Raw genomic sequence first — 21,952 nt, forward strand, 5'->3', positions numbered from 1 at the left:
CCCTGGTGAATGCAATATTCAAACCAGATTTAGGTATTAACCTGAATAGTTTTCCACCTAAAGGCAGACAACTTCAAGTGTCTGACCCTGAGCACTGATCTGACATTGATCCCTATTGGGAGGGGTAGACTAAGGTTGGCCCAAGCAGCCTAGAGGGGGGTCTGATAGTTGTTATAATAATACAGTTCAGTCCTGAATCAGCTGTCATTTCTATAGTGCTCTCACGTGTCAGGCGTGAGCTTTACGTGGGGTAACGATTCCATTGGCTGAACCTCTCGGGAGTCTCCTGGGCATCTGCTCCAGCAGGTCTCTGCATGTTTGTTTTTGCCTGTTGGTGTGTTGTTTTTTTCTTTAGTCCCCAGAGGGCCTGGTTGTTTACAGCCTTCTTGGTAATTAATCCCATAAACTCTGGGAAGATTTGAGACACTTGGAACAAACCATCCGGGTACCTGAACAAAAAACTTCTAGAGGAATTCACGGTTTTGTTCACGCTTCATAATTGCAAACATACAAATCTCACAAAGAAGGCAATGATTTTTGACATCCCTTGCCCTGGAACAACAATCACACATTATTTACCTCCATAGCGGCCGTTAAGAGGAAACAGCAGACCCAACATGGAGTCACTGGTGTTCAGCTCCACCAAGACTTAACAGCGAACCCAGTTTCAGCGCCGCCTCTCCAGGAGTGGGGTTTGTAAGCCAATCCGTCTGATTCTCCTGGTCAGCCCTAGTGAGGCAAGCTGCCTGATACGACCCCTGCCTTTCCCCACGGGAAGCTGACCTTGCTTGAAATGATCCATTCTCCTAACGTTCCTTCTACCGGCAAAACCTCCATAGAGCTTCCTTCTGTTCACTAGACTGGGTACTGCCAACTCACGAATCCCTCCGTGATGCAAATTTAGGTTTTTAAATTTACTAGGTTGAATTTTTGGTCTTTAAAATCACTAAAATATGATAACTCAGTTAAAGCTTCATCCTGATATGCCAGGGTTTGATCCCTGGTCAGGGCCCATAAGGAATCACCCAATGAATGCATAAATAAGTAGAACAACAAATCAACATTTCTCTCTAAAAATCAATATATGCAATTTTTTAAAATTGCTAACATCTGTTATAATTGGAGTCAGAAATCCTGCCCCCACACAGTACCCAAACACCTCCATGTTGCCAAGTTCAGTGGTACAGTTTCCGTTCACATCTCCCTTGCCCTGGCAGCGAGGCTGGCCAGTCCCTGGTTCCTAAACACTTCTCTTGGCTTCTGCGGCCAATCCTGGCTTTCCTGCTGCCCTCCTGGCCGCTTGCTCCTTGTCTGCTGACTCCACCCTCGCTACCTGACCTTTAAATATTGGGTTCTTTAGGTCTCAATCCTGGGTTCTCAACTCTATTCTCTCCCCTGGCGATTTCAGCCATTCCCCTGGTTTCAACGACCCCAAACCTCCCGAATGTATACATCTAACTCACGCTGCCATAGTTAGCCCAGACCTGAGGAAGGCATGGCTGACATCTCCACCTGGTTATGTCACAGGTACATCAAGGTCAGTATGTCCACAACCGAACTCTGAAATCTTGCCCTGACCCCCTGTTGCTCTAAACAACCTCACCTTCTTTTCAACATTCTATCCACAGGCCCCTCATTCTTCCTCAAGTCCATCCACAGCCTCCATGTCCACCGCCTCTGCGCTAGCCCGTCCCCAGCCTCTACTGCCACCAACCCAGCTTACACTTTCGGAATAAAGTTCAAAATCCTTAACCCGGCAGCCCGGGCCCTCACCTGCCGCTGTGGCCTCGCTTTATGCCCAGTTCTCTCTCGTTCTCTGTGCGAGGTTCTGTTCAGTTTCTCAATAATTTCCATTTTCTTCCCACGCCAGTGATTCAGCACCTGCTCCCCATCCCTGTCCTTCCCCGGGCCTTTGCCTGAACAGCCCTTTCACCCCTAGGCTCAGCTGAAAGGTGTTCCTCAGGGCCGCCTCACCCAGCCCCGGTTCTGGCCGGCTCCTCCTCCTGTGCCCACTCATCTCTCATCTGTCACAGGTGAAACTCACTGGCGTGGGCACCGTCCCTGGCAGCGCCCTGCGGCTTTGTGTCTGTGTTCCGGGTCTCCAGGTTCCAGCCAGCGCCTGGCTCACAATAGGAGTTCCATCCTGAGGAGGGAGAGAATGGTGATGTAAGCTCACCTGGGGCCCTCTGAGAGCCTGGGCGTGGCCTCCTCCGGTTTCTGGCTGGTTGGTTGGCTGGCTGACTGATTGGTTGGCTGGTTGGCTGGTTGGTTGGCGGGTTGGTTGGCTGGCTGACTGATTGGTTGGCTGGTTGGCTGATTGGTTGGTTGGTTGGCTGGCTGGTTGGTTGGTTGACTGGTTGGTTGGTTGGCTGGCTGGCTGGTTGGTTGGTTGGTTGGTTGGCTGGTTGGTTGGTTGGCTGGCTGGCTGGTTGGTTGGCTGGTTGGTTGGCTGGTTTTCTCTGTAGAGATGAATCGTGAAAGTAAAAGATAATAGAGGCCTAGTAACTGGAGGTGAGGAGGGCTGAGTTTAAAGAGGGGGTGAGGGTGGGGCAGGTGCAGAGCATAGGGGGATGCGGGGGGGGGGGTGTAGGGTGGGGGGTACAGGTGGAGGTCCTGGAGGCCAAGAGCTCTGCCCTGCGGAGGGCCAGGCAGAGGGCTCCCAGGGCAGGGCGGCCACATGGGGCGCGCAGGCCTCCCCAGGCCCTGGAGTGAGGGGGCTCCTGACGGCAGGGCTCTGCCCAGGGGTCCCCGGGGCCTGCGTGGACCAGACAACCGTCATTCAGAGTCGGCTGCCCTTCCTCCTGGCCTCCCCTGGCCCTGCCCACGCGGGTCCTGGACTTGCTCGGGACAGGCCTGGGCGGTCCTGACTGTGAAGGTGGGAGCCCCAGGCGCTTCAGGAACCTCCCTGTCCCTGTTGCTGCGCCTGCGTAGCGGGGAGCCTGAGCCTGGTTCTCAGAGTGGGGTTCCCCCAGTGTCCTGCCAGTAGCAGCACCCCCAAACTTCTCAGAAAAGCACATTCTCTGCCCCCTCAACCCCCTACCCCACCCCCCACTGACTTGGAAACTGCAGCGTAGGCCCTGCAATCTCTTACCAGGTCCCAGCTGATTGCAGCGCTGGGAGAACCACTGTGCAAAGGAGGGGCGAGTAAATGACATAAAATAACGGTGCAGAGTTAAGCGAATAGTAGGTGTTCAATAAATAATGGTTGTCATGATCATTATCCCAGGAACCAAGAGGTAGGTAGTTGCACAGAAATGTGAAGTTAAGCAAGCACTTCTTGTCTTTCCTTTTTTTTTTAAGCAGGTTTTTATTTTCTTACTTAAAAAATAAATAAAATAAATATATGCCCAAAAACCTCTCCAAAAAAAAAAAAAATAGGTATGCAACATTAGCTTCTCATATATAGACACATTTCTTTTTGACGTATTAGTCTCTTTTGACTTTAGAAAAGCAGAACATGATTAATGTTAAAGGTTTTACAATTTCAATTGTTTTAATTCAATTTTCAACTTCCTTATGCTGTGATTAGATTCAAATTGAAAACTATAATAGATCTACCATATGACCCAGCAATTCCTCTTCTGGGCATTTATCTGAAGATAATGAAAGCACTAACTTAAAAAGATATACTTCGCTAGCTAGTTTGGCTTAGTGCATAGGGCATCGGCCTGTGGACTGAAGGGTTCTGGGTTCGATTCTGGTTGGGGGAACATGCCTGGGTTCTGTGCTCGATCCCCAGTAGGGGTCGTGCAGGAGACAGCCGGTCAATGATTCTCTCTCATCATTGATGTTTCTCTCTCTCCCTCTCCCTTCCTCTCTGAAATCAATAAAAAAATATATTAAAAAGATATATACTCACCCCATATTCACTGCAGCATTATTTACTGTAGACAAGAAATGCAAACAACCTGTGTCCAACAACAAATGAATGGATAAAGAACTTGTGATATATATGGAATATTATTTAGCAATAAACAAGAATGTAATCTTGCCATTTACAACAACCTAGATGGACCTCAAGGGTATTATGCTAAGTGAGATAAGTCACACAGAGAAATGAAAATATGATTTCACTTATGTGTAGAATATAAACAAACAAATACATATAACAGAAACAGATTCATAGGTACAGAGAACAAATGGATGGTTATCAGAGGAGGGGGCTGGGAGAATAGGTGGAAAAGGTGAAGGGGGAATAAGAGGTACAAACTTCCAGTTATAAAATACAAGTCACGTGGATATATTGTACAGCATAGTCAATAGTATCAAAATAAGTTTGTGGGGTTTTTAAAAAATATATTTTTATCTCAGAGAGGAAGGGAGAGGGAGAGAGATAGAAACATCCATGATGAGAGAGAATCACTGATCAGCTGTCTCCTGCATGCCCCCTACTGGGGATCGAGCCCAAAACCCGGGCATGTGCTCTTGACCAGAATCAAATTGAGATCTCCTGGTTCATAGGTCGATACTCAACCACTGATCCACGCTGGCCAGCAGTATCCTAATAACTTTGTATAGTGACAGGTTACTAGTCATATCATGGTGATCCCATCCTATGGTATATCAATGTAGAATCGCTATGCTGTATGCTTGAAACTAATATACTATTGCATGTTAACTATACTTTAACTTTTATTTGGATCCTCTCTCTTTGCTTCTTGGTGAGCCTGGCTAGAGGTTTGTCAATTTTGTTTATCCTTTCAAAGAACCAGCTCTTGGTTTCATTGATTTTCTGTATTGTGTTTTTGGTCTCTATGTCATTTATTTCTGCTCTAATCTTTATTATCTCCTTCCTTCTGCTCACTCTGGGGTTTTCTTGTTGCTCTCTTTCTAATTCTTTGAGATGTAGAGTTAAATGATTTACTACCATTTTTTCTTGTTTGTTGAGATAGGCCTGTAGAGCTATAAACTTCCCTCTCAGGACTGCTTTCATTGTGTCCCAAAGGTTTTGGATTGTTGTGTTTTCATTGTCATTAGTTTCCAGGATGTTTTTAATTTCTTCTTTGATTTCATTGGTAACCCAATCAATATTTAATAACATGCTATTCAGCTTCCAAGTGTTTGAATATTTTGGGTTGTTTTTATTGTAGTTTATTTCTAATATTATGACATTGTGGTCTGAGAAGATGCTTGGTATGATTTCAATCTTCTTGAATTTGGGGAGACTTTGTTTGTGACCCAATATGTGGTCTATTTTTGAATATGTCCCATGAGCATCAGAGTGGAATGTATATTCTGTGGCTTTGGGGTGAAGTGTACTGAAGATGTCAATTAAGTCCATCTGATCTAGTGAATCATTTAGGATTGCTGTTTCTTTGCTGATTGTTTGTCTAGAGGATTTATCCAATGATGTCAGTGGTGTATTAAAGTCCTCTACTATGATTGTATTGTTGTCAATCTCTCCCTTGATATCTTCCAGGAGTTTTTTATGTATTTGGGTGTTCCTGCATTAGGTGCATATATGTTTATCAGGGTTATATCTTCTTGTTGTATTGATCCCTTTAGTATCATGAAGTGGCCTTCCTTATCTCTTGTTATGGCCTTCACTTTGAGGTCTATTTTGTCCGATATAAGTATTGCTACCCCAGCTTTCTTTTCATTTCCATTTGCCTGAAAGATATTTTTCTATCCCTTTACTTTCAGTCCGTGTGAGTCCCTTCTTCTGAGGTGGGTCTCTTGTAGACAGCAAATGTATGGGTCATGTTTTTTTATCCATTCAGCCACTCAATGTCTTTTGGTTGGAGCATTTAGTCCGTTTACGTTTAAAGTTATTATTGAAAGGTACTTATTTGTAGCCATTTCTTTTTTTGTGTGGTTATTTTCTTTCTGAGCTTTTTATTTCTTCTTTTTATACCAGTCTCTTTAGCATTTCTTGCATTGCTGGCTTGGTGGTGATAAACTCCCTTAGCCTTTTTTTGTCTGTGAAGCTTTTTATTTCCCCTTCGATTTTGAATGATAGCCTTGCTGGATAAAGTATTCTTGGATTCAGTCCTTTGCTTTGCATCACTTTGTAAATTTCCGTCCATTCTTTTCTGGCCTGATGTGTTTCTGTTGAGAAATCATTTGATAATCTAATGGGAGATCCCTTGTATGTAACTTTCCGTCTCTCTCTTGCAGCCTGTAAGATTCTCTCTTTGTCCTGAACATTTATTTGCCATGGTAATTATGATGTGTCTTGGTGTGGGTCTTTTCGGATTTACCTTGTTTGGGACTCTTTGTGCTTGTGTGACTTTTTTCTTCCCCACCTCAGGGAAGTATTCAGATATTATTTCTTCGAATAGGTTTTCTAATCCTTGTTCCTCTTTCTGTTGTTCTGGCCCTCCTATTATTCGTATGTTGTTTCGTTTCATGTTGTCCCAAAGCTCCCTTAGGCTCTCCTCCTGTCTTTTAATTTTTTTCTCCAATTGCAGTTCAGTTTGGGTGTGTTTTTGCTTCCTTGTCTTCTAATTCACTAATTCGATCCTCCACTTCTCCTAGTCTACTGTTGAAACTTTCAATGGTGTTTTTTATTGCAGCTATATTGCTCTTCATTTCTTCTTGGTTCTTACCTAAGTTATTGATTTTTTCATCCATTTCTTTTTGATTCTTACATAAGGTATTGATTTTTTTCATCTGTTTCTTCTTGCTTCTTGCATAAGTTGTTGATTTTTTCCTCCATCCGATTTATGCACTCTAGGACCCTTATTCTGAATTCTTTTTCTGTCATGTTCCATGCCTCTGTATCACTTAGCTGCTTTTCTGGTGAGTCCTCCTTTTCTTTCCTTTGGGGGTTTCTTTGTCTACCCATGTTTGATCTCACTGACATATCTAGATGTTGAGTTGTTTAGTGGCTGCTCCCTGGGTGGCAATGGCTCCTCGAGCTATGGTTGCTCCTCGGGCAGTTGTGGTAGCAGCTGCTCCTCAGTTGGCAGCAGCTCCTGGGTGCTGTTCACAGCTGTGGTGGCTCTTCTGGCTGGTGGGGGGAGGCTTCACACACAGCTGCTGGTCCTCAGATGGGGTGTGGTGATCAGGAGGCTGCTGTTGCTTGGATCTTTCCTTGAGAAGCAGGACTCCACGTAGTTGCGCTGTCCCAGATCCGGTGTCTCCAGGTTAGCAGCCGATCTCTGGATGCTGGGTCTTTGGGTGTACAGTATACGTTTCCAAAAAAACAGCCACTCAAGATGGTGCGGTCTCCACAGCTGAGCCGGCACTCTACTTTAACTTTTAAAAATGTTTTTAAAAAGATTGAAAATGTAATGGTTAACCATGAAACTGTTGCCAGGTGGGCCTGGGGCCGGAGTGGGCCTGCTTCATGCCAGCAGGGAGTGTGTAGGTTCTTGGTTCATGTAGGAAAGAGTTCACAAGTCCAAGTGATTTTGAGGGCACAGAGATACACGTCTAAGGGAGAGAGGCCTGGGCATGGGCATGAGGCTTTTTCTTTCTTTAGCAGGTGGGAACCCTAGGGGATGCTCAGGGGAGGGTCTTAGCAGAATACCCATTAGCTTTCCAGGTGTGTCCCTCACTATGTTGAATCCTCAGAGTGAGCGTATAGAGGGGTCAGGGTGATTTTCTGGTTAGTTTTCTTTTCAAAGACCCTCAGCCAAGAGGGACCGGGACTGAGGCCCGTCTGCCCCAGGGCAGTCTGGAATGTGTAAACCATTGACTCTCAGTGTCCTCGGTTAGGGGAGGTGAGACCTTATGACTCATTAGCTGGCTGTAAATTGCTGAGATTGTTTGGCCTTGTTTAATAATTTTTCACCGTTTCCTTTATTCCACTGGCCAAGGGATTGTCCTAGCTTCTTCTTACCCTGCTTCTAAACAATTAACCCAATAAGGACAAAAGGAACAGATGTCTTTCTTGAGCTATCCAGCTTTATTTAATTGCTTGGTTTTTTTTCCACCCCCTTTTGATTTATTACAGAAAACTTCCCAAAAGGACACACTAGGATTAATTAGAAATGTTAAGATTGCCCAAGAAAGGATTACAGAGGTTTGATCAAGTTCAGGATGAGGAAACCTACCTGCAGAATTTAGCCGTCCAGAGAAATGCTTCTGCCTTTTTTGAGAAATATGATCGGAGTGAAGTGCAGGAGTTGCTGACCATTGCGCTGGTGAGCTGGCTGTCGGGCAAGGAGGACGTCCACCTCCAAATGGACTCCCCGAGCGGGATCATGAGCCACCTGAACAACGTGGGCTTCAACACGACCATCCTGCTCATGCCCGTGGACCCCACCGCCCTCCTAGACTACAGAGAGGTCCACCAGATCATCAGGGAGTTGGCCATTGGAATTTACTGCTTAAATCAAATCCCTGGCATCAGTTTAGAGGCTAATTATGACCAGAGCTCCTCTTGTCAATTACCTCCGGCTTATTTTGATACTAGAATTGGGCAGATTCTGATCAACATCGACTACATGCTGAAAGCGCTGTGGCACGGCATCTACATGCCCAAGGAAAAGCGGACCCGGTTCTCCGAACTGTGGCGAACCATCCTGGACATCGACCCGGAGGGCAAGGCACAGACAAATAAAGATATCTTTGCAGAGTTTAGTTCAGCGGGTAAGAGAATTTAACGCATTTTATAAATGACGTAAGAATTGAAGTTAAGACCCTAGTCAGTGATGGCGAACCTTTTGAGCTGGGTGTGTCAGCATTTTGAAAAACCCTAACTTAACTCTGGTGCCGTGTCACATATAGAAATTTTTTGATATTTGCAACCATAGTAAAACAAAGATGTATATTTTTGATATTTATTTTATATATTTAAATGCCATTTAACAAAGAAAAATCAACCAAAAAAAAATGAGTTCACGTGTCACCTCTGACACGCGTGTCATAGGTTCGCCATCACTGCCCTAGCTGGTTTGGCTCAGTGGATAGAGCATTGGTCTGTGGACTCAAGGGTCCCGGGTTCAATTCCAGTCAAGGGTACATGCCCAGGTTGCAGGCTGGCTCCCCAGTAGGGGGCGTGCAGGAGGCAGTCAATCAATGATTCCCTGTCATCATTGATGTTTCTCTCTCTCTTCCTCTCCCTTCCTCTCTGAAATCAATGAAAATATTTTTTTAAAAAAAGAATTGAAGTTAAGCATAATGTGCATGAGCAATCGAAGCTGTGGTGTTTTAATAGCATTTGGTTTCATGGGTATTTATTCTTGATTTACCGAATTTTTAAATTCCTCCCTTCCAATGGCCATAATTCTCTAAATGCCTGTGTATAAACGACAGATGCCACTGAACCCTGGAGCATCCCCTTTAGCATGTTCAGTGTTTTTATTGAATCTTTAAAATTTTTTTTTCCTGGTTTCTTTGCAATAGGCCAAGTGGAATGGGGAGGGGAAGGGGGAATGTGTGGGACTGTGTCCAGTGACTTTCATTAACCAAATATACATTGAGGTTCTAAGCTGCTTTTTCAAGCCTAGATTAAGGGTAACATTATAAATGGCAATATTCCGTCTTTATTTTATTTTTTAATTACAGTTTGCATTCTATATTATTTTGTATTAGTTGCAGATGTACAGCACACTGGTTAGACAATCATGTACTTTACAACGTGGTCCCCCTGATATTTCCAGTGCCCATCTGGCACCTTACACAGTTACTACAATATTATTGTCTATGCTAGAGGCCCGGTGCACGAATTCGTGCATGGGTGGGGTTCCTTGGCCTGGCTGGTGATCGGGCCTATCGGGGCATCTAGCCCAGTCCTAACCGGGGCTAATCAGGGCCAGCCGGCACGGGGGAGGGACCGCAGGAGGTTCTGATCGGGGCAATTGGGGCCTGGCTGGCCAGTGGGAGGGGCCGCAGGAGGTTCTGATGGGGCAATTGGGGCCTTGCTGGTCAGGGAGAGGGGCCATGGGAGGTTGGCTGTCTGGGGGGAGGGGCCGCGGGAGGTTGACTGTGGGAGCCCACTGACCACCAAGGGGCAGCTCCTGCGTTGAGCATCTGCCCCCTGGTGGTCAGTGTGCATCATAGCGACTGGTGGACCGGTTGTTCCAGTCGTTCGGTGGTAACAGTTGCTTAGGCTTTTATATATGTAGAATTCCCTGTGTTGTGCTTTCTATCCCTGTGACTGTTTTGTAACTACCAATTTGTACTTCTTAATCCCTTCATAAATGCAACTTAAAACGATATTATAACTGACAAGAAAGTCCTTAATTTCATGATAAATCGGGAGAAAATGTAACATAGGAGATTTGTCATATATAACAGAGTAAAATCAAGTTTTGATTCTTATTCTATTTACCATGGTTAGCAGGCAAGTTCCTTAAGGATTGTATATGTTTCTCTTCTGTTATCAGCAAAACCAAGAAACATGTAATATAGATTTGAAAAGCAAATTGCACTGTTAGCCTAAGGAAGAAACGGACTCCTGGGTAAAGGGAGGTCACATTTTCCTGCTCTTCCATATTTTCCCTGATTTAACGACGGGATTTACACTATTGTTTCCATGGTATTGTGTTTCTTTTCCTTTAGAGAGAATGAAAATCGCCTGGCCAACATGGCTCAGTGGTTGAGCATTGACCTATGAACCAGGAGGTCATCTGTGAACCAGGAGGTTCGATTCCCAGTCAGGACATATGCTTGGGTTGTAGGCTCGATCCCCAGTAGGGGGTGTGCAGGAGGCAACTGATCAGTGATTCTCTCTCATCATTGATGTTTCTATCTCTCTCCCCTCTTCCTTTCTCTCTCGGAAATCAATAAAAATATATATTTTTAAAAAATAAATAAATAGCCAAAACCAGTTTGGCTCAGTGGATAGAGCGTCGGCCTGCGGACTGAAGAGTCCCGGGTTCGATTCCGGTCAAGGTCATGTACCTTGGTTGCGGGCATATCCTCGGTGGGAGATGTGCAGGAGGCAGCTGATCGATGTTTCTAACTCTCTATCTCTCTCCCTCCCTCTCTGTCAAAAAATCAATAAAATATATTTTTAAAAAATAAATAAAAATAAACAAATAAATAAAGAGAATGAAAATCTATTGTTTTATTAAATCTATTATTTTTAATTCTACACCTGTCCATCTTTCTTTTTCTTTTTAATATATTTTATTGATTTTTTACAGAGAGGAAGGGAGAGGGATAGAGAGTTAGAAACATCCATCAGCTGCCTCCTGCACACCTCCTACTGGAGATGTGCCCACAACCAAGGTACATGCCCCTGACCGGAATCAAACCCAGGACCTTTTAGTCCGCAGGCCGACGCTCTGTCCACTGAGCCAAACCAGTCAGGGCTGCCCATCTTTCTTTACCCTGCTTAGTTACCCATTGCCTGCCTGCTTTTCACTGTAACAGTTTTTATTGGCATTTCATGATCCCTCCCCTGTCATGTTAGGACTTTGATCATGAAGCCCTGTGTTCGACCTGTCACTCTATAAACTGTTTCTCTTTCCCTGTGAAGGTTTGATTGACATTACAAAGGACCCAGACTTTGACGGAATCTATGACGAGGACATGAATGAAGACCCAACATATAACCCCAACTCCCCTGAAGAGACCGCGGTATTCATGAAATACGCCGAGAATATTCTGCTGAAGTTGACCTTCAGCACCACGCAGATTCAGCAGTATGAGAACGTGTTTGTGTTCGACACAGCCTACTGGCTCACCAATGCGATCAAATGCACCCAGGACTGTCTCGACATCTGTACCTACCAGCGGCTACAGCAGAGGCTGTACCTTCAACAGAAGGTGATTCAGAAACACTTTGAGAAGAAAAAAGAAATCAGAAGAGGGATCGGATACCTGAAGTTAATATGTTTCCTGACCCCGTTTCTCCTGAGTTTGAAGAAGAAGATGAAAGTCCCCTATCTGGGCAGCCTGCTGCCGCCCTTCTCCGGTGAGCAGCCCCCCAAGTCACATGTTACCGACAGACACATGACCACTTCCTGTGTACATTGAATTGTGTTTTAGTGTGTGAGTCCAGGCATGTAACCTGGCTGTGGCCTCTTAGAAAGAAAAAAAGATATAATGCCTCCAAGGTCATGAAGTAGACTTGGTCTTTGTACACAGTCCTTGGTATATATTCACACCAATTACAAGAGGTATTGGGAGACTTAAAGCAAGTTCTGAGAAACTGGGAAATGTGCCATGTTCATGATGGGACCACACTGAGGATACATCATGTCTCACCCAAATCACTCTAGAAAGTCAGTGCACTTCCACTCAAAACCCCTGTCATGCCCTGGCTGGTTTGGCGCAGGGGATAGAGCGCCATCCGCAGACTGAAGGGTCCCGGGTTCCATTCCGATCACGGGCATGTGATTGGGCACCTTGGTTGCAGGCTCCTGGTCCTGGCCGGGGCGTGTGAGAAGCAATCAATTGATGTGTCTCTCTCACATCGATATTTCTCTCTGTCTCTCCCTCTTCCTTCCACTCTCTCTAAAAATCAATGGAAAAATGTCCTCAGATGAGGATTAAAAACCAAAAAAATCTGTCATGTTTTTCACGAAAGTTTAGAAATTGATTCTGAAATTAATATGGAGTATTGAAGGATCATGGATGGTCTGACATTGCAGAAAAAGAGATGAAAACATTTTATTTTTAAAAAATATAGATTTTTATTGATTTCAGACAGGAAGGGAAAGGGAGAGGGAGAGAGAGAGAAACATTAGTGATGAGAATCATCAGTCGGCTGCCTCCTGCACGCCCTACATTGAGGATAGAGCCTGCAACCCGGGCATGTGCCCTGACCGGGAATTGAACTGCGCCCTCCTGGTTCTGGGTCGGAAAACATATTTTGAAACGTTACTATATGGCTCTGTAATTAGCACAGAGACCAATGGAAGAGACGAGAGAGCTGAAATAGGCGCATGCTTCCATGGAGTCTGCCAGGAATGAGGTGCAAGCTGTTCCTCCCACCCAAGTGAAAACACAATTTAGGTATTTTCCTCGGTGCCTGAGCCCGTGGGCTTTCTATGCAGATGGCAACGTTTCAGTAGAAACTTGCAAATCACTGAGTGAAAAGGTGTGTCATAAGCATTCCAGCGGTGAAGAGGACCGTATCTGTGAACTGTGTGAAGACGGGTTCCTGGCAGTGCTTGTCGGGGGCCGGGGTGAGGGACGGTGAGGGTGAGGAGCCGAGAGGCCGCACTCACAGGGGACGTAGCTCTAGCTGCAGTGTCTTAGCACTTAGATGAGTAACAGCAAGTGCGCGCACAGTTCATGTTCACGGTTCGTTCCAGGTGGTGAGATCAGGTTGCTGTGCTCGTCTTTGTGGTTTTCTGTGTGTCCCTTTGACATTCCCCAAATGACATTATGTACTTTCCATGGATGAAACCATATTCTGCTAACAGGTCAAAGTATTGAACAAACCTAATCCTCGCTGAGATTTTAGAAAATTATTTTTTAAAATAAATGTTTTATGTGTGGTTTTATTACTTTCCAGAGAAGTGGGCTGGTTATTTTTGTCATGTAAGAGATACCCACTTATTTCGAGTTCTGGTAAGATTTTGTTCATTTAACCAAAGATTCTCTAAGGCACAAAGTTTCAAATCTTTTCTGATGATTGGAGGTATGATATTAGTATTGAGCTCACACATAGAAATCAGTAAGTAGAACAATGTTCTGACTATCCTTTTAGAATGTCTGTACAATGAAACTACAGAAAATGCCCCAAAATGTATGACATAAATACATTTTAATGTTTAAAATATACACCAACAGCATAAATAATGGCATAGAATTTCATGGCCAAGTTTTTCACTTCGTGTGGGTTTTTTCACTTTGTTTACATAAATGAGAACCTAGATTTCCAAAAGATGGTTGTTTACTTGCCCTTTTCACTTTTTAAATCAAAGTTTGTTTTCCTTTTTTGGAGATGACAAGGTCAAGACCGAGCGAGAACTGCCTCCGTTTATTTACGGACCAGATTTTAAGTGCCAGAGCTTTCAGTACACAAAGCATCAGTATTTCCATGTTCACGGAGGGATTGAATTCGATATCACCACGCCTATGATCGAGACTGCGTTGGAAGTTTTTCAGGTGTGAACGATTATCGTTCCTGAGATGGTTTGTCGTTTCAAGGCTCTCTCGTCCTAGTCTCCGCTCAGACAGCCTCTGTTGGAGGGGGCCCTCGGCAGCCCTCGAAATGATGATGTTTCCCTCTCATTTTCCCAGACAGTGTGTGACGCGTATGAATTAGGCACCAACTGCGCCTACGGTACCATGTTTAGGTGTCAGAGAGAAAGTGGGAAGTAGCTGAGTACAGCTCTCATCCTCACAGGTGGTCGGGCCTCTCACGGGCAGCATTAGCCCAGGACACTTGACCAAATTGTGAGTGGGAGTCCCTGGCACTGCATGGCCTCCTGTTTTGCTCAGAGGTGCGTGTTGGAGCGGAGGGCCTCCGGAGCAGCGGTCGTCAACCTTCCGGGCCTCCCGGCCCACCAGTGGCCCAGGGACCGCCGGGTGGCGACCGCTGTGCTAGAGTTTGGGAATAATAATTCTTCCTCTGGAATGTAGTCTAAATTTTACACATTTCTATTGTCATTGCTCTTCAACCTTTCCTGTGTCTTTTCTTTTACATTTTTTTCTCATTCCCAGAGTAGGGATCTGGTACATACAGTTATTACTAGGGTCTGAGGGGATATTGGTTTTTTTTTAAATTGTCATTTGCATGCATAAAATTTCATCTAAAAGATATCACAATCTATGAGATTTGTTGAAAGATTTTTTTTTTTATTTTTTACTAACATAACTCATATTTTAGGACAATTTGGAAAAAATACAGGAATGTGCCGCTGGCACATTTGCAGAAGATTCCGGATACAAAGAGTATTACTCCATCCCGGTCATGGAATTGAACGGAAAGAGGTGAGGACGCTCAGTAGTTCCTCCCAGCAGCCACCGCTGTTGAAAGTGAGCAGAAAACAGACACGTGTCCGATTCCAAGGCTTAGCTTACGACCCGATGCTGGAGGCCTTAGAACAAGAACAGCCCCCATGCGTGACACACGGGCCCAACAGAGTACTGGAAGTTGTATGTACTCCCGCTCTGTGAAGCACTGTGTAGCGGTCCTTAGAGATGGTCGCTTTAGTGAACGTCGTCTGGTCTGCACAGCTCTTTACGTCCTAGAGTGTATGGGCATGGATGGGAGAGCCTTCTGAGTGGGATCCAGGCTCCCTGCCCCTCGATTCCAGTGAGTGAGGCGAACCCCTAGTGATGGGGTGGCCCCTCCACAAGCCGGGGCCCCTGGAGAAGGGGCAGGGCCCGCCCCCAGCCCTGGCCCTGTGCTTGCGAGGTGTGGGAGGGAACAGCCTTTAGCTGACAGCCTCGCGTCCTGGTTTCCTCTGTTAGGGATGACGGTGTTCAGGAAGGATGGCAACCTCAGATACATGGGACGTGGTCCTCAGACATACCTGCATCCGTGCAGAGACCTCTATACTCAAACAAGCAGTCAGAGGACAGGTCAAGGCAGGGGAACCAGCCTCTGCCGGGCCAGAGCAGAGGGCTTCCCTAAGATCTTCTGTTCACTGACCCCTGGGGCCTGTGACCCTCCCCCCATCCCGCACCCCAGCTCCTGGACAAGGAATGCCCCGCGTGTAGTCAGTCCCCGACTCACCTCCCTGAAAATGTGTGAATGGAGCGGGCTTCCCAGCACCCCCAGGGGAACTGATGGCCACTAAGCAGCAAGCGAGGAGCCATGGGAGGGGCCGCCGTCAGGACCACTGTATCCACAGCTCCGACTGGTTGCATCTGAAGCAGAACCCAGGCAGCAGGAGAGGCTCCCACAGGCAGAGGTGGAGTGGGCCCGAGGCGCCCCCTGCAGGAACAGGGGTGGCGGATGGGAGAAGACTGCCTCTCCCTTCCCCCTGGGAAGGAGCCCGCAGCAGGGGCGCCCCAGGGTTTGTGACTCCCCTCCAGACTGAGCGACCTGGGCTCTTGTCTACCTGCATCTCAGGCCCTGAGGGTGGGGTTTCCCTGTCCCTGCTGCAGGGAGTACACACCGTTCCAGGGCTCACCCGAGGCAGGTTCTTTTTTTAAATATATTTTTGCTGGTTTCAGAGAGGAAGGGAGAGGGAGAGAGAGAGAGAGAGAGACACCAATGATGAGAGAGAGTCATGGATCGGCTGCCTCCTGCACACCCCACACTGGGGATCAAGCCCGCAATCCGGGCATGTCTTACCTTGACCTCCTGGTTCATAGGTAGATGCTCAACCACTGAGCCACACCAGCCGGGCTCAAGGCAGACTCTTGAGAAAGTACACGGAGGCATAATTACATTCAAAGAGTTAATATATACATTGGTAAAAGGAAGGTAAGAGATGGTTAAAAGGTAAACCCAGAACCTCTTCAAGCCAGAGTTCTAGCTTCCAGTGACTTAGCAATGTCCCTGGTCACTGGCCCGAGTAGCACAGAGTTCATCAGAAGGGCCAATATGGAGAAGATGCTTGTTATAGAAAGACTTGATTAACAGCCATTGATAACCTTGTTATTAAATGCTTATCAAGTACACTTTCAACTACAGTTTTGTATTTAATTGTTATAAAATGTAAAGTTTTACCAGCATATAAAAAAAATAGCAAATCAAAGTCAGAAAAACTTACCTTTTTAACATTTTTTTTAAAAAATAGCTACTATGTGATCAGTTTCGAACTGGAAACATTCTATCAGCAGCTGTATAAGACGCAGTGGTGGGGAGCCATCAACGAAATCGTAAACAACCTGAGACCCAAGAGACTCCCGCTCACAGACACTCAATTACACGAGCAATTTAAGAAGAAATTTGGTTTCAAGAAAGCTATGAAGTGCAAGGTATGTCCGTAATGACCACATAATTTTGTGTAAGAAGTTATATATCACAGTCAAGTGTATGTCTCAAATTTTCATCTCAGGGTCAAATCACAGGTTACGTAAAGTTTCCCACATGAAATGAGAATCCCACATGTTACCGCCTAGAAAGCTCTGGATTGCACATCTGGCATGATTACCAAGCAGCCTGTTCATGAACTGGATTGTGGTTAATATTAATAACTAGAGGCCCAGCGCGCGAAATCACACGAGACCCATCAATGCACCTCCTGGTGACCGGTCATTTGGTCGTTATGGCGTTACAGCCACCGGCCTTTTATAATATAGGTGGCTAATAATTATTAAGTGCTAATTGTGTGTGCTAGGCATTATTATAAATCCTTTCAACACACCCTTTCAAGGTACCCATGGTCTGGTCACCACTCCTATTTTACAAACGAGAAATCCGAGGTGCAGCCAGCTACGGAGTTTCCCCACATTACATGGCTTCCACCTGGTGGAGCCTGCTTCCCCTGGGAGCTGAACCCAAGCGCAAACGCAGCATCCTGACCCAGATCTCTGCACCTGCTTCAGCCTTGATGCCTAGCATCTCAGCTGGTGTCTTAGGTGGTGAGCTCACCAGTTTCAAAGAATACACTGGCATTTACTGACCATTTATTTGTTTTAATGTCTATACATTAAAAAATTTAATAACCTGCTAGTTTAACTCTAAAATATTAAGTAGTTGGAATGTCTCAAAGAAAAGTGTGACAGTCTGGCTGGTGTTGCTCAGTGGTTGAGCGTTAACCTATGAACCGGGAGGTCAGGGTTTGATTACTGGTCAGGGCACAGGCCCGGGTTGTGACTGCAATCCCCAGTGTGGGGCGTGCAGGAGGCAGTCAATCAGTGATTCTCTCTCATCATTGATGTTTCTCTCTCTCCCTCTCCCTTCCTCTCTGAAATCAATAAAAATACATATTTTTAAGAAGTGTGACATTTTTACCTCATCATTTTAAGACCTAGAGCAAAGAACACTAACTGTATTTCTTTCTCTTTTTTTTAGTATTCATCATCTTTATTGTTCTAAGGTTTCGATAGCTGTAGATTTTGAGTTTCGAGACTTCTGCATTCGAATGATATTCTTAAATCAGAGACAAGGAACCCAATGCTCTCCCTTTGCTGTTAAAATATTTCAGAAAGATGTTTGTCCACCGCATTTTGCTTGTCTCTAAACAAAGACCTGCAACCTCTCCCTAAAATGGGGGGAGGAGGGTGTAGGTGGACTTCCCCAAAATAAGGTTTCGGGTTCTTGATGTTCCTCTAAGAGCTCTAACAACTGTAATCGTTGCCCAGTGAGGCGCTTTCCTCGAGGATCCTGGTGGAAATTCCACCGACACTGGGCACAGGTAGGTGAGGGGAACAGTTCGCTGCCTGTAGCCCTGAAGCGCACTCTGGCCTCGCTGATGATCCTCAGAGCATCCCCTTCGGCATGAAGTCTGCGGTGGAGAAAGGGCTGTCCGCCGTCTTCCACACGTTCAGCCGTAAGACCTCCAGCTCCACGATCAACGTGTCGGACGAGGCGGGCTACGCCATCTTCCACCACGCCGCCCTGCACAACCGCGTGCCCATCATCTGCCAGCTGTGCAAAGCCAACTTCAACGTCAACCAGCGGCGCTTCATCATGTTCAGCCAAGGTGCCGCCACGCTTTTAATCGTACAAAAGGGCCGAGCGGGCTTTCTTTTTCTTACCCCTTATGCAGCATTAAGAATGCATGTCGAGCCCGGACGGCGCGGCTCAGGGGTTGAGTGTTAACCTAGGAACCAGGAGGTCACGGTTCGATTCCCAGTCAGGGCACAGGCCCGGGTTGCAGGCTCCTTCCCCAGTGTGGGGCCTGCAGGAGGCAGCCGATCGATGTTTCTCTCTCATCATGGATGTTTCTCTCTCTCCCTCCCGCTCCCTTTTTTTCACTCTCAAAATCAATAACATATTAAGAGAGAGAGAGAGAGAGAGAGAGAGAGAGAATATGCATGTGGATCTTAGAGCAAGACTACTCTGTGGTATTGGTGCCCAGAGTGGAGTTGAGGTTCCTGTCCTGTTTCTTCCAGAGGGTCCCCTTATGTTGCCTGAGGATCACGTGTTGCTCTCTTACCTGCTGTGATTGGTCTACCCTGTCTCCCTCACTTGAATGTAAGCTCCGGAAACGGGCAATGATTTGGTTCACTTGTTGGTCATGGTGCCCCAGGGCCCAGAAGGAAGCCTGGCAGGGTGGGCGCTCGGGAAATCCTTGCTGGGAGAATGCCTGGATGTAGGCGTGCGGGGCAGCATTTGAAAACCGCTGGCATAAAGACAGCGGCTCCCTACAGGGGTCAGAGGGCAGGAGGGCACTGGAGATCCTGACGGAACCTCCACTGCTTGTGCCGGGCTCTCCGCCCGGACGGTGTCTCCCACCACCTGAACTTAGGCTACGTTACAGCAAACATCCTCTAGAATAACAGCTTTAGGATGCGTGACCCCTTGGAGGCCACCCCTGTGTAAACTTTGAAGAGTAATTTCCCTGGTTACTAGCTACACCCCCATACTTGCATATTCTTTGGAGTATATTGAACCGAAGTGGAAATGACAGAAGTTGAAGCTGCAGGTGGAGGCCAAGGGGAGCCGTGGGGGAAGCCCTGGGAGTGGCTGGTGCATTGTTGCTTCGAGGTCGCCATTTCGGCCAGCGCTCCGCAAGCTGTGTCCCATCTGCACTCACCAAGGAGAGCGCTCTGCCCTCAGCCTGTTGACTACGGATATGTTCTGTGCTCTGTCACTATAATTTAAATGCTTCTGTGCTCTGTCAGTATAATTAAAATGCTTGGATGCTAAGATGCCTCTATTGCTCAATTAAAATATTCAATCATTGTTTTTAAAAAAAGAGCACACATTCAGTCACGTTTAAATGCAATGGGTAGTTATAGTTCAAAGATGTGTTATATTTTAAGTCCTTTCGGTGTGAAAAAAAATAGTTGGCAAATTAGAGTCTCTCATTCATCCTGTTACTACTTAAATTTCCACTGGCTGAGAATTGGGTAGTTTTCTTTTTAAATATATTTTTAATGATTTCAGAGAGGGAGGGAGAGAGAGAGAGAGTAACATCGATGATAAGAGAGAATCATGGATTGGCTGCCTCCTGCACGCCCCACACTGGGGATCGAGTCTGCAACCCGGGCCTGTGCCCTTGACTGGGAATGGAACCGTGACCTCCTGGTTCATAGGTCGGCGCTCAACCACTGAGCCACGCCGGCCAGGCTGGGTAGACGTTGGAGCATGTTGAGCAATGCTGGCAGTGTCTGCTACTGCTTAACCAGCACAAAACTGCTTCCACGGTGCTCTGACCCACCACTGGAGGGGCAGCGAGATGTCAGATGCACACAGTATGCCCAGGTGCTTGGCCCAAGGCTATCCCTAGTCCGGGCTCACATCACCTGTGTCCGAGCACCGTCTTTCTGTCCTTCTCCATACGAGTCTGTTTTGGCTAATTTAGGAAACTGCTCTATATTAATCTTCCTATTCCTATGTGTGTTTCTCTTTAAACAGAGTCATCAAAAACGGACGGAAAAAAAGAAAGAAATGGTAAGACGGAAGTAAAGTGCTTGGTGCATTTTAGAACGTTATTGCACATGTCAAAACTTGTCTTAGGGCCTGTAGTCTCCACAGTGCTCCGTCTCAGGAGAGTGTCACAGGATGGTGTTTCATATGCACTTTGAAATGTGAGCTTTTTCTCCCCCTGGTTAGTTATTCATACTCCAAGAAGTTTGTTTGTTCTGTTTTTTAACTGTGAAATTTGTAGTCACCTCTGCCTATTTTTAGAAAATCAGATCCAAAAGTCGGTTTTATACCTTAAACAGACAAAGCCCAGTTCATGGTGTACTTAGATGTGCTGCCACCTAGTGACCGTAACCATCGGAGGTCAGGACAGTGGGCACATCCCAGGGGAGGCCCCACAGGACCAGCCCGGAGCGGGCGGAGACGGGAGGGGTGATGCCACAGGAGCCGGGGAAAGGAACCCAGTTAGAGAGGAAGATGTGGCCCATTCACCCTGAGAGGTGAGGCGAGAATTGAAAAACACCCACCGGATTTAGGGGCGGAGAGGCCTTTGGAAGCAAAGGGAAAATAAACAAGAAATAGCTTATTTTATCACGGAAACTGCCCACATTGACTTAATTTTTCAACTACTTCGTATTTTCAATGTTGCTTATTGCTAACTTTCAAGGAAGTATTACTTGGTAATGGCCTGGCAGCCCGAGTGAAGTAAGTCCATGCAGAATTGCCTTCAGTCACGCTCTCAGTGCTTCTCTCGAAGCTTGTGTCCCGCATGCGGCTGAGCTCTGTGGCCAGGCACCAGCACGGCCTGTTCCCCGGCCTGCTGGGCCTCAGGCCTCTGAAGGCAGTGCCCGTCCGTCCCAGGTCCGACGCCTCTGCACCTGGCCGCGCAGGCCTGCTCTCTGGAGTCCACCACCTGCCTCCTCTGCTTCAAGGCCGACTACACGCTGCCCGAGAAGCGGGGCTGGATGCCCATCCACTTCGCCGCCTTCTACGACAACATCTGCGTCATCATGATCCTCTGCAGGAAGGACCCCAGCCTGCTGGAAGCTGAGGCGACGGCCGAGTAAGTCACCGAGCCTTTGCAGACGGGCACCCCGTGCTGCCGGCCGGAGAGAGGCTGGGGGAGTGAGCCGGACCTCCTCCACCGCCGTGGGGCGAGGGTGGCAGAAAGGAGACATGGCTTCCTGTGTGTGCTCGGTCACGATACCACATCCCATGTCCCCCGGGTTCCAGGAATCAGTGCACGCCGCTGCTCCTCGCGGCCACGTCAGGAGCGCTGGACACCATCAAATACCTGTTCTCTCTGGGGGCCAACTGGAGGAAGACGGACACCAAGGGCAACAACATCATCCACCTGTCCGTGCTGACCTTCCACACGGAGGTGCTCAAGCACATCATAGAGCTCCATCTCCCCGAGCTCCCCGTTTGGAAAACTCTGGTAGGTGAGTAGAGAACACACAATCTCTTTATGAAAAAACCAGAGGCCTGGTGCACGAAATCCATGCAGGGTAGGGTCCCTAGGCCTGGCCTCCCCGCCTCCTCCTTCCCTCGCTCCCTCAGCACCCCGCTGCCACCACTGGTCGCCTGCTATGTTCGGCGCCGCCCCCGGTGGTCAGTGTACATCATAGCAAACAAACTCCCACTCTTCCTGTTGAACACCTGAGCAGA

At 46.8% G+C, this 21,952-nt stretch overlaps 1 protein-coding gene across 1 annotated transcript in view; it reads left to right on the forward strand.

Annotated features, from left to right (window-relative positions):
• Nucleotides 1-21,952, forward strand: part of ANKAR (ankyrin and armadillo repeat containing) — a 46,349-nt gene that overhangs the window by 1,261 nt on the left and 23,136 nt on the right. The window contains exons 2-11 of the mRNA XM_081096373.1: nt 2,034-2,166; nt 7,901-8,538; nt 11,375-11,812; nt 13,793-13,956; nt 14,681-14,784; nt 16,545-16,725; nt 18,176-18,395; nt 20,276-20,311; nt 21,146-21,347; nt 21,518-21,726. Coding sequence (XP_080952499.1) covers nt 7,938-8,538; nt 11,375-11,812; nt 13,793-13,956; nt 14,681-14,784; nt 16,545-16,725; nt 18,176-18,395; nt 20,276-20,311; nt 21,146-21,347; nt 21,518-21,726 — 2,155 coding nt within the window. The 5' untranslated portion in view covers nt 2,034-2,166; nt 7,901-7,937. The remainder of the gene's footprint in view (nt 1-2,033; nt 2,167-7,900; nt 8,539-11,374; nt 11,813-13,792; nt 13,957-14,680; nt 14,785-16,544; nt 16,726-18,175; nt 18,396-20,275; nt 20,312-21,145; nt 21,348-21,517; nt 21,727-21,952) is intronic.

This window comes from Myotis nattereri, assembly GCF_964212035.1.
Source record: "Myotis nattereri genome assembly, chromosome: 7".
NCBI classification, from domain to species: Eukaryota; Metazoa; Chordata; class Mammalia; order Chiroptera; family Vespertilionidae; genus Myotis; species Myotis nattereri.